Below are 15,851 nucleotides of genomic sequence, written 5' to 3'. Positions count from 1 at the left end.
AGATGAAGAGACCTGTGTTTATCTTGTTGGTGGTGATCAGAGTTAGGTGGTCATTTGGCAAAAAAGTATCATTTTTTACGGTCTGTTTGTACTTTGAGTTGTGTCAAAAGGGACATTTCTGTGATGCCCTTGGGGCACAGACAATAAGGTTTTATCTATCTATCTATCATCTATCTATCTATCTATCCATCATCCATCCATCCATCTATCCACCTAGTACCTACCTATCAATCCATCCATCCATCCATCCATCTACCTATCCATCCATCTATCATCTATCAATCAATCTATCTATCTATCTACCTACCTAGTATCCACGTACCTACCTACCTACCTACCTACCTATCTATCTATCCATCCATCCATCTATCCATCTAACTACCTACCTACCTTCCTATCCATCCATCCATCTATCCACCTAGTATCTACCTACCTACCTACCTACCTACCTATCATCTACCTATCTATCTATCTATCTATCTATCTATCTATCTATCTATCTATCTATCTATCTATCTATCTATCTATCTATCTATCTATCTATCTACCTACCTACCTACCTACCTACCTACCTATCTATCTATCTATCTATCTATCTATCATCTATCTATCTATCTATCTATCTATCCATCTATCTATCTATCTATCCATCTATCCATCGATCCATCCATCCATCCATCCATCCATCCACCTATCTACCTACCTATCCACTTATCTACCTACGTATCTACCTATCCACCTACCTATCTACCTATCCACCTACCTATCTACCTATCTACGTACCTACCTATCCACCTACCTATCTACCTATCCACCTACCAATCCACCTACCTACCTACCTACCTATCTACCTATCCACCTACCAATCCACCTACCTACCTACCTACCTACCTATCTACCTATCCACCTACCTACCTACCTACCTACCTATCTACCTATCCACCTACCTATCTACGTACCTACCTATCCACCTACCTATCTACGTACCTACCTATCCACCTACCTATCTACCTATCTACGTACCTACCTATCCACCTACCTAACTACCTATCCACCTACCAATCCACCTACCTACCTACCTACCTACCTACCTATCCACCTACCTACATACCTACCTACGTACCTACCTATCCACCTACCTATCTACCTATCCACCTACCAATCCACCTACCTACCTACCTACCTATCTACCTATCCACCTATCCACCTACCTACCTACCTACCTACCTATCTACCTATCCACCTATCTACGTACCTACCTATCCACCTACCTATCTACCTATCCACCTACCTACCTATCTACCTATCCACCTACCTACCTACCTACCTATCTACCTATCCACCTATCTACGTACCTACCTATCTACCTATCCACCTACCAATCCACCTACCTACCTACCTACCTACCTACCTATCCACCCACCTATCTACCTACCTACGTACCTACCTATCCACCTACCTATCTACCTATCCACCTACCAATCCACCTACCTACCTATCCACCTACCTACCTACCTACCTATCCACTTACCTATCTACCTACCTACCTACCTACCTACCTACCTATCTATCTACCCATCCATCCATCTAACTGCCCATCCATCTATCTATCTACCTACCCATCTACCCATCTACCCACTTACCCATTTACCTATCTATCTATCAATCTATCTATCTGCCTATTAGGGTTGTCACAGTGTAAAAATTTAACCTCACGGTTATTGTGACCAAAATTACCACGGTTTTCAGTATTATCGCGGTATTTTTTTAAACGTGCTACATTTTCACACAATTAAATAAACCATGTATGTCAGGAAATATTGTCCTCAGTTTGTGTCTTAATTTTGCCTAAAATGTGTTATTTTGTAATTATGTTGTTTATTTGTTTACATTTTTTCCCTTTAGTCTTTAAAATACCAATATTTGCCCATAACTTCTTATTTTTTGTCTGTTTGATGTCATCATTTAAAAATATTAGATCAGATGATACTCAGTACTCAAGTAGCCTTCTAATCAGATACTTTTTTACCCTTACTTGAGTAAGAATCCCTATATCAGGAAAATATTGTCCTCGGTTTGTGTCCTTCCAGTGAGCTTTGCAGATTTGGGAAAATGTCATAAATTCATAATTATTCTCGGAGAGAGACCAACTCTTATCTGCCCCTGGGAGCCCCGTAATGCATAGAGTCATTTCAACATGGGGGTGTCCGCGACACGTTTTATATGCAGGTAGTGGCGCTGCGGCTGCTTTATATAGCGACTCGTTGCATTCTCCCTCAACCCAAATCCTCGGATCACGCATTTTAACTAAAACGCTAACGTTAGCTTGCCTTGCGTTGACTGTAGAGTTGTGGGTGATGGTCACGCAGATGTGTCATGAGATTTGAAGCGTTGCTGCCTTTCACAGACACTTTTTCTGCACGTACTGCAAACAGGATAGCCGGCTGTCGCGGTAACCGCAAAAATGAAATATCGCAATATGAAGAAGCCCACCGCGCTGCATCATGGGCCACCGCGATTACTGAACTTGGTTCAACTCAATGATGCATGTTGAGAAGGATGGCTGCACTGGTATCAAAACGAAACGTTACTTCGCTCCTTTGGGAGCACTTTGGTTTTCAGTACGTCAGCTGCTGCGCATCCAGAGTCCTTGGCCGAGACAGAGCTGCCACCAGCGGCAAAAAAATAATAATAAACGCTCGGAGACCTGCTGAAGTCCCGGACAAGCACTGCTTCTGCAACCGTCCCGAAGAGAGTTTGAGCCGAGCTGGAGCTCACTTGCTACCTGCAGGAGGAATGCATCCACCCTAAAGAAACCCCCCTGACATGGTGGAGACACAACCGGGAGAGATTCCCTTTGCTCGCCAGTCGCACGCAAGTACGTGTGCATTAGTGCAACGAGCGCACCATCCGAGAGGGTTTTCAGTGTTGCTGGAAATGTTGCCACGCCTCTCAGATCCTCTCTCAAAGCATATATGGTTAACATGCTGGCTTTCCTTGTGGGTAACAAGGACGTGACCGAGCTATAAATCACCGTCATTCGTGTGTGTGAAAGTGAAATGATAGTGCGCCCGCCCCCCGGCGCGCGCGCGCCCGGTACATGTAATTTTTTATGCTTGATTTTAAACAACTAAACAAAATGGGGACTTGTTTCTTATTTGTTAGATGCTGCAGCCAAATTTGCATTTAAAAGTTTAACCTTCTCCTGAATTTTGTTGTTTTTAAGTTCAGTCGGACTCCGACTGTCGGAGAAAATAAACTTTACTGCGATCTGTGTTGTTACTGCCCTTTGATCTGCATTCAGTAAAGTGTTATTAAAGAAGGCACGGCAATTTTTATCCTTTTTTAAATGTGTAAACATTATGTTTAGATAGTACTGCAATAAAAAAGGGCTGCAATAATATCGCACACCGCAATATTAAGCCACCCTGAATCACCGCAGGGGGAATTCCTCAACCGCGACAGGCCTAGTCTTCTATCAACTGTCCCTCGGCATTCTTCAAATATCCAAAAAATGCCCGTACTTCCCACTTTGTCTTCTTTGAGGGATAAAAAAATGTCCTGAGCCCTGCCGTCTCCTCCTTTGGCCATTATTTCAGCTTTAGCTTCAAGAAAGTTTTGGTTGTAAAAAACAAAGTGCGCATGTGCCGCCGGCAACTTCAGCAGGTGATATGGTGGCTGGTAAGGGTCACCGTGCCAACACCGCAGCCACGGTAAACCCACCGAGATAATATAGTTTTTTTTTTAAACAAGACGGTTATTATTATTGTCAACTTTTTTACCGGGGTTTACCGCTACACCGGTTACCGTAACAACCCTACTGCCTATCCATCTATCCAGCTTGAGAATCCATAAATAGCAACAACTTTTCTTTTGATTCTGATTTTTAAAGCTCTGTTGCTACTTTAATATTCTCTTTGCACAAAATGAGTTTACATCTAACTTAGGTTTGTGTATGAAGAGTAGCCTAGCAACCCATCCTACATGGTAAATGGTATGTGACCTGTATCTGTACGCTGGTGGTGATGTGCTTCAGTGTAGCCACAGCTGCCCTGGGGCGCACTGACAGAGTTGAGCCTGCCGAACACAGGCACCACTGGTCCCTCCTACCATGTATACGTATGTAAATATAAAGTCTGGCCACCACCCATAGACAGTTCAGTCATGGGGTGAAATCTACGGTTGTCTGGCAAACTTGTTTCCACAGGCAACTGGATAGCACCATGACCGATCAGCGCAACGAACAAGTATTCAACGCTACAGGAAACAGTCAACAAGCCGTCCACCATATACTGCTGAAGAAGAAAATACATCATTTTTGGAAATAAAGGACCTAAGTTCAATGTTTAAAGAAAAAAACAAGTCTAAATTGTCCAGAGTTGATGCCAAAGCCATTTCAGACAGGCTGGACCAACAAAAGACCTGCTGAAGCTAGACAGAAGCGTGGCTAAACCCACCTACAGAACAAAATATTCAGCTATTTCTATGGATGGTCTCGATTTCTAGGCCATATCCTGTTAGCTCTTCTTCTGCTGCCATTCCTGAAGCTCTACATGTTTCTCTATAGCAGCTCCTGAAGACTTACGGGCATCGCATGAATCGAGGGATTTCAGTAAAAATAGAACCTGTCAGGTTGAGTGCACATCACAACATGCCCTATAGGTTAAAAAAAAAATTGTAAGTCGCTTTGGGTAAAAGCGTCTGCTAAGCACATAAAAACATAAAAACAAAAAAACAAATGGGTCATAAAACTACAAGGTCTGGTTTCTCAATAGCACAAAAATGTCTTCTGAATCTTTTTAGGGATGAAACTTTAACAACGCCGTCGGACAAATCTGTCATAACAGTCCCTGCTTTTATAACTGAGAGTGCAGCTGCCATCAGGAGAAGGAGGAATTCTAAAACTGTTGTGGTGGAGACATCTGGACACAAAACAAAAAGAGCAGAACCACAGCTGGAACACAGACTCGGTCTTTAGGACGCGTTAATCTTAAGAACTCTTTAAAATAATATTTTTCCTCCAACATGAAGGCAACATTTTAAAACTTTGGTTTCTAAACCGGTCCTAGATGTACTGATAAAATAATATTTGTGTTTTGTATTGTGAATATAACAAACAAGGTTGAAATGTATAATTTAAACCTTTAAATATTATTATATGCATTAATAAGTCAAAATCCCAAGTTGTACTAGCAGACAGATTTTGTTTTATTCTGATTTTTCCCACAGAGCTACAATCATCAACTTCTGCTTAAATTAAAAATTATGACTAGAAGTAACAGTTTCCACAAGGAAACACTTTGATTAATAAAATAAATTAGCATTTACTAATGATGAGTTCACAGAGATTTGATGATGCTTGGTAATGGTGCCTTCAGGGACTGAGAGAACTATAAAAATTCTGATTTTTGAGCTTTAGACTGGCTGATCATGTTGGACTATTATCTAACTCTGATCAACAGCAGCTCTGTATTTAAAATTTAATCTCACAAAAGTAAACTTTAAAGAGTACGTCACCCCCCAAATCAACATTTTTTGCTGATAAAACTATATGAATAAGTGTCTAATCATGCTGTAAACATGTGAAGGCAATAATTTTGCACTTATGTGCATCTTAGTTAAAATTTTGAATTTGTGCCTAAAACTGTAATGGGCTCGACACACGGGAGGCGACATCGCCTCTCCTCCATTCATTTTCAATGAGACTTGCACAACAAAGCGATAATCGCGGGTCTCCCTCCTACCAAGCGAAACGCGAAAAACGTGCGTGTGAAATTTTGCACTTGTGCACGTGTCGTGCACAGGCAACCCAGCGACGCGATCCCAGAAAGTTGAAACATTTTCAACTTTTCATCGCAGTCGCTCGGACGAGGACCAATCAACGGAGGTTTCATTCACTGACCAATGAGCGGACAGGATGCTCCGTACACCTCCGAGCAAACATGAAGGAGAAGTCGATTATTATTACGTTTTATATAGTAAAATCAGAAGTAAGATTTCATATAACTTTAGCAGCACCTTGTGAAACATCATATCTACCACTTTTTAAACTCTGAACCGCTTAAATAACCTTAATTCCCTCCAACCTGACACAGCCAAACAAATTAACGGAAGTTTCGATTTCGCCATGGAACAGAACGCGTAGATGGCTTTGCCGCTGGCCGCTGCCGCGGATCACCTCCCGTGTGTCAGGTAATAAAAGCGACAGCGCCAAATTTCGCTGATCGCGGTAGTTTGTCGCCTCCCGTGTGTCGAGCCCATAAGTGTTGTGCCGTTGTCAGGTAAAATCTGTGCACTGCATTTAAATTTAATCTGCCATCGCTACTGGCCAAGAGGTACACTATGATGTTAGCTGCTACATTATGATGTCACAATGTCGTTGTGTGTGTGTGTGTGTGTGTGTGTGTGTGTGTGTGTGTGTGTGTGTGTGTGTGTGTGTGTGTGTGTGTGTGTGTGTGTGTGTGTGTGTGTGTGTGTGTGTGTGTGTGTGTGTGTGTATTTGTTAGCAGTTTTGCCCTCTCGGTCTGCTAGGCAACAGCATTTGTTGCATTTTTCAAACAGGAAGTGTGAGTGGAGTAAGACTCTGGTAGGGGATGACTTGCTCTTTAAAGAGATAACAAATAAAACTTAAGTCAATGCAAGGAAAACAGTTCAGTATAAATCTCTGTAATTGCTTCGATACACAAATGTATAAACTAGTAATGGTAAACCGTCGGCTCTCTGGAGGTGGAATGCATTCCCTTGATCAGGGGCAAACTGGCCATCTGTGGATTCTGGAGAATCACAGAACGGCCGGTGGGCCGGCCCACGACTCTCCACGCACGCTTTCAACACCTGTCCCCCCCCCCCCCCCCCCCCCCCCCCCAAAAAGCTCTTTCACGCTCCAGCACTCTAGGTGGCAGCACTGCACCTCTAAGTTGGATGCCAGCTACATTGGCTGTGGCCGCCAGGCAAGGAGAAGAAGAAGCTGAAGCGGAGAGGAGGCAAAGGCAGTAGAAAAAACGATGCAAAACCCGGCCGCTAGTAAAAAAAAAAGGGGGGGGAGAAAAGGGTGGGGCTGAGAAGGCAAGAGAAAAAAGATTGCGGGCATTAGATGCTGAAGCCTCTAAATGTCACAAATTAACCGACATATTTAGCAACACAGCCAGCAGCAGCACCTCACAGCAGGTTCACAGCAGTGAAGAAGTCAGGCAGATAGCTACACAGCAACATGCCAGCAGTAACGAGGGACAGAAAGATGTGCTGGTTCCACAGGCAGATCCAGGGGAAGTAAGTATGGAATGTAAGAGGAGAAACATTTGCAAGGATAGATGTTAGGAATTCATGTTTAGGTTGCAATTTTATTTTATGATAACAGCTAAATTTCAACATTTTAGCTGTAAAAGGCCTCATGCAGTGGGTAATAAATATGTTGTGGTTTTACATAAAAAGGTTGGTAGTAGTGTTACAGTTAATGCTCACAAACTGTGAAAATCTTAAATACAGAAGTTACATTTGTAATGCTGCATTTTCATTTAGATGTGGTATTATTTGTGCAGTAAGAAGATTAATTACTGCATAAATTATTAAGCTTATCAGTAATACAGCTTTTAATACAACATACCGTAAATCCTCTAATACAGGCCCGGGCCTGTATTTGACTCAAGCTCATCAAGCTCCAGGCCTTTATTGGAAGGAGGGCCAGTATTAGAGGCAGGCCTCTATTTCTATTTGAGCAAAATGAGCTAATGGTTCGCTGGAGTTTTTGACAATTAAAATTGCGCCCACATTTTCAAAGTTAAACACAATTCTTTTAACAACGGTAGTTTCTGCTTCAGCCCTCTCCCCCCTCCCCCTGCGCAGCAGCCGCAAACTAAATGATGCGCCTGCAGCCTCTCAGAGTTCCTGCTGCTCTAAACATTAAAATAATTATTTCATTTTCTGTTCCTCACTTCTGATTACCTTCAATGGTGTCTGTTTGTTGCAACAGCAGGTACAAAAACTAACTTGTTTTTATTTGACTATTTTTCTGTCCTGTCTGTTTATTATCTTCCTGCATCTCCTCTCAATCCTAAAGAAAAACTGCTGCCTGGGTTCATATATATTCACCTTATGAGTTACCTTTGAACTGCAGTTCTAAAAGATCTACCGACCGCAAAAACAGCGGAGCGCTTGCTGTTTGGCGGCTGTATCAGTGATCAGTGCGTCGGAGGACAAGGTGATGCCCGCAGCGCCCCGATCCACAGCATGCAGCGAAACGCATCAGGCGCAAATAAAAGACAGAAAACATTAAAGGAAATGAACTGACATGAACGATCGCGTGTTAAATTAGTTTTTGAGGTGGCGACACCTGATTGTTACTGTGGCCGTGCTCAGGAGGCAGATCTACCGACCGCGAAAACAGCTGAGCGCTCCCTGCTTGCCGGCCGCATCAGTGATCTGTGCATCGGAGGACAAGTTGATGCGCCCCGCTCCACAGCAGCGATACACATCAGGCGCAAATAAAAAACAGAAAACATTAAAGGAAATGAACCGACATGAACGATCGCGTGTCAGTACCTACGGTCCGGCACAGCGCGTTGCTGATCACAGAGAATGTGATCATACGATAATTCAATAGGGAGCGTGGTTTCACAGACGCGGAAGTGATAGCGTCGGTGAAACGCCGGCTGCTCTAGGAAACCCCCGAGCGTTCGAGCGTCAACGAAGTGACACGGAAATGCCGGGCTTTCCAGAAGTAAGTAAGATAACTTACTATGAGCTGATAGTTCGTTGGATTGATCGGTAGGTTGGAAACTCTGATCATGAATCTGAAGAAACGATGACTAAGTGGTGAGCTGGAAAGGCGACTTCCGTTTATAGCTGCGGTTTGTGACGTAGGTGCGATGTGGAGGGAATCCCCGCGAGGGGCATGCTGGGAGTCCCTACTTCGCGGATTTTCACCTATCGCGGCCAGGTCTGGAACGCATCTACCGCGATAAACGAGGGATTACTGTAGTTCATACACCCCCTACTGCTGCTCCCCAGAGTGTTCTGCAGCATAATCAGCACGTTCTCTTTGAACTTGATAGTGTAATGACCTTGCTGGGGTTGTAAGCCAGGTGCATTCTGGGTATTGTGTTATATGTGTTTCCTATCATTCTGCTAGTTCCTATGTGCTGATTTGCGTGTTGTGTGAGTGTTATGTAAGCCACAGGGAAGGTGATGTGTGTTCTGTGGAGCGGGTTGAATTAGCATGGTTAACTGACACCGTGACTCTGTGTGGTAGGAGCGTGATAGAGCATCGTGTCTGTAGCCTTACAAAGCGTTGAAGATAAAGCCTAATAAAAGTCTGCGTGAACCCCTACTGCCTCCTGCTGGTTGATTTGGGGACCATAACCCTGCCGCTGGGACGCTTATACTTGCTTGTTACCACATTCCATCCGGCCACAATAAGAGACCGGCCATTATTTACCTCTGCTGACTCCGACACCGGCCAAAATTGGAGACCCGGCCTTTAATTGAATACCGGCCTGTATTAGAGGATTTACGGTATTGTCAACATTTGCGCTGTTGCTACAATTTTGATGGTTTGACCACATATTTTTGCTGCCGAATTTCCGCGCGCCGATTACTTTGGGCCGGGCCTAGTCAAAGTCCAGGGCTGTTTTTTAGTCCCAGTCCGTCCCTGCCCTTGATGGCATTCTCATGTAAACACACGGTCTCTACGGACAACACCTCCCAAAGCCACATGACCACATGAGTTAGCACCAGCTCCTTCACATGACTGAGCTTCTGTGGACACGCCCAACTGGGATCTACATTCCCATCATGCAAGAAACCGGTGATGTAAACTGGTGGAGGATGCCATGAGTCATTACCACAGAGCATGAAAAATGGCAGATATGTGCAAGTCAAGAGGATGGTCTTCTTCTTCGTCCATGTTGCAAGCCTGACTGCAGTCAGACCACATGAAACATCCTGGGAATTAATGCAGATGAAATCTGTGCCAGTTTCAGGATATCTGAAGGCATTCCTTCTGAATGATTCACTGAAAACCGCTTTGGGCGAATAGAAGGAATGAAAATAGAGTGGTCTTAATTAAATCCAGGAAAAGATTGTGATCTCAGTTTACAAAAGTACAGAAGGCCTGACCTTTCTGATGGCTAAGAGAACCCCACCAATGAGCACCATCTACTGTTTTCCTTATTGGAGCATCTGATGTCAGAAATATTTCTGTCTTTATTCCACGTTGTCTTTGTCCCAACACAAATCCTCTAGTGGGACATCTAGTGGGAAGTCCTCCCAGACCAGTGTGAATAATTTAAACCACAAACTAAACGTGTTCAAGTTCAGGACAAAGACGCCATCGAAGGAAACAAGGAGGACACCGTTTGGATAAAAATTGGCTTTGCGCTCAAACAAAATCCCTGACATAAGCTATGATTTTCACTATTTACTGGAAGATAAACTGGAGTAATCCATGAGATTAGAGATAAAAAAGGCGGATAGTTTCAGCTGGCCAGTCTCCCTCCAACACAAACATTTAGGAATGTCTGACCTCTAACCTAGACGAGTAAATGACAGCGTACTCCCAGGCAGGGCAGTTCTTTTTGTGTATCTGTGATTAACTTTCATGTCAGTTCTGGGTGAAATGACTGGAGAGAATGTGTGTGACTACCTGACAGATCAAGATGATGACACAAATAAAACCAGGAATGAAACAAAGCTGCAGGACTCACCCACAGCGGCAGTTCAGTCATCGGCACATTTTGCTTCACGGCTTTGTCCTCGTGGTCCAGGTATGCTAACAAGCGGTTTATCCTGAAGTCCCGGTCGGAATAGTTCTTCCTCCAATAAAATAGCACGGCCAGTCCAATCAGAATCCAGCTGAAGCTAAACTCAAAGTATCCCAGCACATAAATGGGGAAAATGATGGCAAATGTTTTGGCAAACTTAATCCACATTTGAATGACCTCAGCAAGAGATGACTGCTGTTCTTCCTGTGGTTCTCCTGAGGTCACACCTGGGCTTGGTGGTGGCGGCGCCGGGCTGCTGGATGCACCAGCCTGTCCATTCGCCTTCGTACCTGGCCCAGCAGAACCATCCATCTTGTTACTCATTTCCTCTCTGGAAAGACATTATGACAGCAAATGTCAGTGTTGGTAAACAGAAACCTTGAACTGTCTCATCATAACAATGATGGCGCTTTGGCACAAAGAGCCTGACGGATGTCTGAGTGTGTCTGAGCGAAGCTGCAACAGATACTAAACACTGCATAGTTACAACAGACAGGCTGACGGTTTAAATGGCTGAATAAACTTTACAATAAAGGTAACTTCATTAAAGTTACATTAGGCATTAATAAACTATTAAATAAAGTATTAACAACTGCTAAACCATATTATGTAATCCATTAATAAGCAGACACGTCCGCTGGCCCTTTGTCCTAAACTGAAGAGCACTTAATAAGTAACAGTAATGATAACGTTAATAAAGGGACCCTTTGTTTACTAATGCTTAATAATGCACCAAGTAACATTAATGAAGGGACCCTTGGTTTATTAATGCTTAATAATGCACCAAGTAACGTTAATAAAGGGACCATTGGTTTATTAACGCTTACCAATGCACCAAGTAATGTTAATAAAGGGACACTTTGTTTATTAATGCTTAATAATGCACCAAGTAACTTAATAAAGGGACCCTTGGTTTATTAATGCTTAATAATGCACCAAGTAACATTAATAAAGGGACCCTTTATTTATTAATGCTTAATAATGCACCAAGTAACGTTAATGAAAGGGCCTTTACTGTAAAGTGTTACTGAAACTTTAATCAAATATCTTGGCTGATGCATAAAGCAAAAGGATAGTACTGCTAATATGCACAAATACTGAGTTAATTCTCAGGTTATTTTCTTTATTTCATGGAAAAGCAGGTGAACACAAGCAGAGCACCGCCAGAGTCGATAATAACAATAATAATAATGCTGTCACACCTGTCTGTCCCTGTGCTTCATGTGTGCACAGCATGTGTTACTACACACTAATTATTTTGTTAGAATAATGCAATGATAAAGACACTTGGGAGATAAATGTACATTATGTGCTCTTAAACCACAAAAACGTTTTTTTTCATGAATGAAACTAAAATTAGAGGTTTGTGCAAAATAAATTAAGTCAAGATTCAGAATGCATCACTGTGACACATCAAATGATGCAAATGACCAAAAAATATTTTAGAGGAGTTCAATAAACAATTTAAAGATGATCCAACAGATAGAAATGTATAATTTATTTATAATTGGTTAAAAAGACGGGTACTTTTAGCCTTTATGTGTGTTTTCTGGTTTTTCCACATAGTGGATATTTTATACAGAAATAATCCCAAAAGTTTTCAGCTTCAGACCTTTGATACCAGATTTGTCTGGTGTGCTGAAATAAACATTTTAGAAACAAAGACATAATGCACAAACAGCATTAGAACACACTTTTCTAATTTACTTGATTTCCGCTGATCATCCCAGACTGGATGCAGCCCAGCTGAACAAACCCCTACAGGTCAAATGCTAGGGACATATGAGGAGACAGTAAAACCGTTGGGGGTTAACGTCAAACACATCGTGAACATAGTCTCCAATCATTATTTTAACTTTTAAAAGCACCTCGCTTCATTCTTTTGCTGCGGGAGTTTGGGGCTGTAGCGAAAGCAGAGATTTTACCAACAAATGAGGAGTGATGTTTAGTTATGTGTACCCCGAATACAAAATCACCACCTAGTCCTTCCGAATTGACATTAAAATATCACTTTTCACGTGTATTTAACTAAAACAAAGTGACACGACGTTTAATTGTCCGATTTTTAAAATGAAGTCCGCCGTGACGACACAGTGACACGTATGAAGCTTCACCAGCAGACCAAACAAACTACTTGTTCCTCAACGGTTACCGTCGAGAGCGCGAGACACTCACCGGTGTCCAACAGCCACATCCGTTCTCTCCTGAAGAATAAAGTGAAACTGACTCGAGCTGCTGCTTCCCCCGCATGCCCACCAACTCCTTCAGTTTATCCCCGCGACTGTGAAGGAGATCCGTCCGTCTCTGTGTCAGCAGCTCTGCAGGAAACTGTCATCGCTGGAAAGAGGTCACTCCCCGGCGGGGAGGGACGGGGCTTTCAACCGCTGTAGCACTACCCGTGCAGGGGCGCCACCTGGCGGCGACAACACACTTTCCTTGACGTGCTCTCTTGTTAACCCTTCTGAAGAGGCCTTGCTTATGTTCTTTTGACCGGAAGTCAGAAGTACGTTTCAAACGAATCGTCTTTCAATTTAAATTGTATTCAAAATATAATAGAAAAGCTTATTTTTATATTGAAGTGAAAAACTCATACGAGGTCCGTGATGGGTGAACAGACACGGAGACAAACATAGGCTACACACCCCAGCCAGGTCCGTTGCCTGTGCCCAGCATCATTGTGGGTTGTGCCTTATATGGTAGTTATTAGTCTGTTAATAATACATAATCAATGGTAAATTAAAAAAATACATAGAGGTGATGAAAATAGCACAATTAAAGGGGGGTCTGTCAACAACAACAAGAAAAAGAAGAAGAATATTGACAGAATTAATTACAAAGTAACTGTAGCAGAAGTATAAATAAATAAATACATAACAGGTAAATAAAAAAAGGAATTCTTCTAATTCAGATTTTCTTTAACACTTGGAAGTAGATACCCCAGAATATGCGTCTGGGTACTTTTTAAAACAGGATTTTTAAAAATCCTGTGAGCAATTTTACTCGGTAAAATTGTTTTACACACACAAAAGGAGTTTAAGGCTAGGTTGAAGTCTTCATTTTATTTTGTATGCATGTAATGAGGGAAATTAGCGTGACTCGATAGAATAAATGGTTAAAAGCCATTAAGTTTGATTTCCTACATGCACCAAATATGGCTGTAGAAAGGCTGTGTGCTTCTTTGCAAACCCACATTACTTCAGGGTGGCACAGCTGAACTAATGCAACGTTTTACAAATCAAGTGAGTGAAGAAATAATATTGTTGGTATGAATTTCACGTGATTTTATGTTTTTCATTATAAAAAAGAGAATCAGGAATTTTATTTGAAAGAGTTAATCAAAGCAGCGGTATCGCCTACTTTGGTTTATCCTGACAAGACTGGTCAAATGTGATCTAAAGCCACTTTATTTTAACATTATTATAACGTTCAACATGGTTGGTCATCAGAACGTGCACAAAGACCACCTGCCCGCTAGATGTCACTAAAGTGTTTGTAAGCTAGCAGCTTCTTAACCAGTGAAGGGCAATAACTCATCCCCTAACCTATTTGTTTGATCTGAAGCCTCTAAATTATGAGGAAAGTGGAAACAATCAAAAAGTTTAAAGAATCAATTAAATATAAAAATGAAATGTTTCACATCTTTAGATAAACATGTATTGACTATTTAGCAGGAACAACGTCTTATATGTTTTTTAAAATCCAGTTTATCATCAAAATACCCGTAATTCTGACATCTGGCTTTTACTTGACTTTAATCTCCTCAGTATTTTGAACGTTTTTACTGTTTGGTCACAAGTAAAGCACTTTGAGTAGCACTCTGTTTGAAAAGCGCTTTATAAATAAATCTGATTGATTGATTGATTGATTGATTAATTGATTGATTGATTGATTAATTGATTGATTGATTGATTGATTGATTGATTGAAGTGAGGAAATGAAATCCTCTTCAGCTCCTTTGCCAGTAAGACTTCATGTAAAGGAGAGTTTTATTGTGTTTCAACCACAGAAACTGGTCATCTCACTTCCTGTTCATGACTCATCAGCAGAACTTGTGTTCAGTATGAAGCATAGCGCTCTGCTGGACTCCGGTAGAGTTCATGCAAGTGCCTGCTGTGTTTGTGTCATCAGGCTTGTTGAAACCTTCTGAGGGTCTAGGTTTTAAAATTCATAAGAAACTGGATGATTTGACGTTTGCAGATTTCTTTAAGATGCAAAAGTTTCAGTGTGCAAACCTACAATCTTAAACTCATGCAGAGCTAACCCAGTCGATCAGCCCTGCTTTTATAAAGGTCCATCTTTATCAGGGGCTCCCTGCTGCTCCCTGATCCAGACACAGGTCCTTAGTGGGAAAATTTTCAACACCAAGAATGGAAACTGCAGGCATCCACAAATAAACAGCAATAAACAACAGCCTTCCTCTGCTGTTTGTCTCTCGAGGATAAACAGTGTTAGACACAATCCTGATGTTTAAAGTCGTTCTTATACAAACCATAAAGCTTCTGAAGCAGCTGCTCACGTTTCCGTGCCAACACATCTCAGACCTGTGCTGATCCTGCCAGCAGCAGAGCTGTCGATGCTTTCTGGCTTTGTGTAAACACGTGCCACTTTGTCCTCACTCTGTTTTCACCAGCCCGTTGTAAACGATGGAGCCCATGTACACAGAGACAGAGTATTTATAACGAGGACAGCAATGTTTTCTCTGAGTGCACATTTCTGTTCTCTTCATTTTCTAGTCAGGAACTTGTTTGTGGTTGCATGACATATTTTATCAGCTCACAGAAAAAGTGACCTTTAAACATACCCCTTAAGAACTCAAATAAAAAAAAACGAACTGTAAATCTTTATTTTTACTTCCTGCTATAAAAAAACAGTAGTCAGCTTAAGAATGTTGTTCACATAGGAGCTTTTTGGGAAATGTATGTTTTAAACTATTTAATCATTTGTTTAAATAAACAGAAAGGGAGAAACAAGAAAAAATGTGAGCTTGTCATTGAAAAAAACCCAAAAGGATAGGCAAGAACAAATAAGTATCTATTATTTGTAGTATTTCTGTTTTTAATCATAGGAAATAACATTCTTGGACTATTCGGACCA

At 41.8% G+C, this 15,851-nt stretch overlaps 1 protein-coding gene across 4 annotated transcripts in view; it reads right to left on the bottom strand.

The window, feature by feature from the left end:
* Positions 1–13,071, bottom strand: part of esyt2a (extended synaptotagmin-like protein 2a) — a 66,522-nt gene extending 53,451 nt beyond the window's left edge. For all 4 annotated transcript variants that reach the window (XM_015956009.3, XM_070541538.1, XM_015956010.3 and 1 more), the window contains exons 1-2: positions 12,933–13,071; positions 10,701–11,088 (exon numbers count right to left, since the gene is read on the bottom strand). In XM_015956009.3, the coding sequence (XP_015811495.3) occupies positions 10,701–11,081 (381 nt within the window). In that variant the 5' untranslated portion in view covers positions 11,082–11,088; positions 12,933–13,071. The remainder of the gene's footprint in view (positions 1–10,700; positions 11,089–12,932) is intronic.
* Between the last annotated feature and the right edge of the window lie 2,780 nt (positions 13,072–15,851).

Source organism: Nothobranchius furzeri, chromosome 11 (assembly GCF_043380555.1).
Source record: "Nothobranchius furzeri strain GRZ-AD chromosome 11, NfurGRZ-RIMD1, whole genome shotgun sequence".
NCBI lineage: Eukaryota > Metazoa > Chordata > Actinopteri > Cyprinodontiformes > Nothobranchiidae > Nothobranchius > Nothobranchius furzeri.
This window is presented reverse-complemented; position numbering and strand designations above follow the sequence as displayed.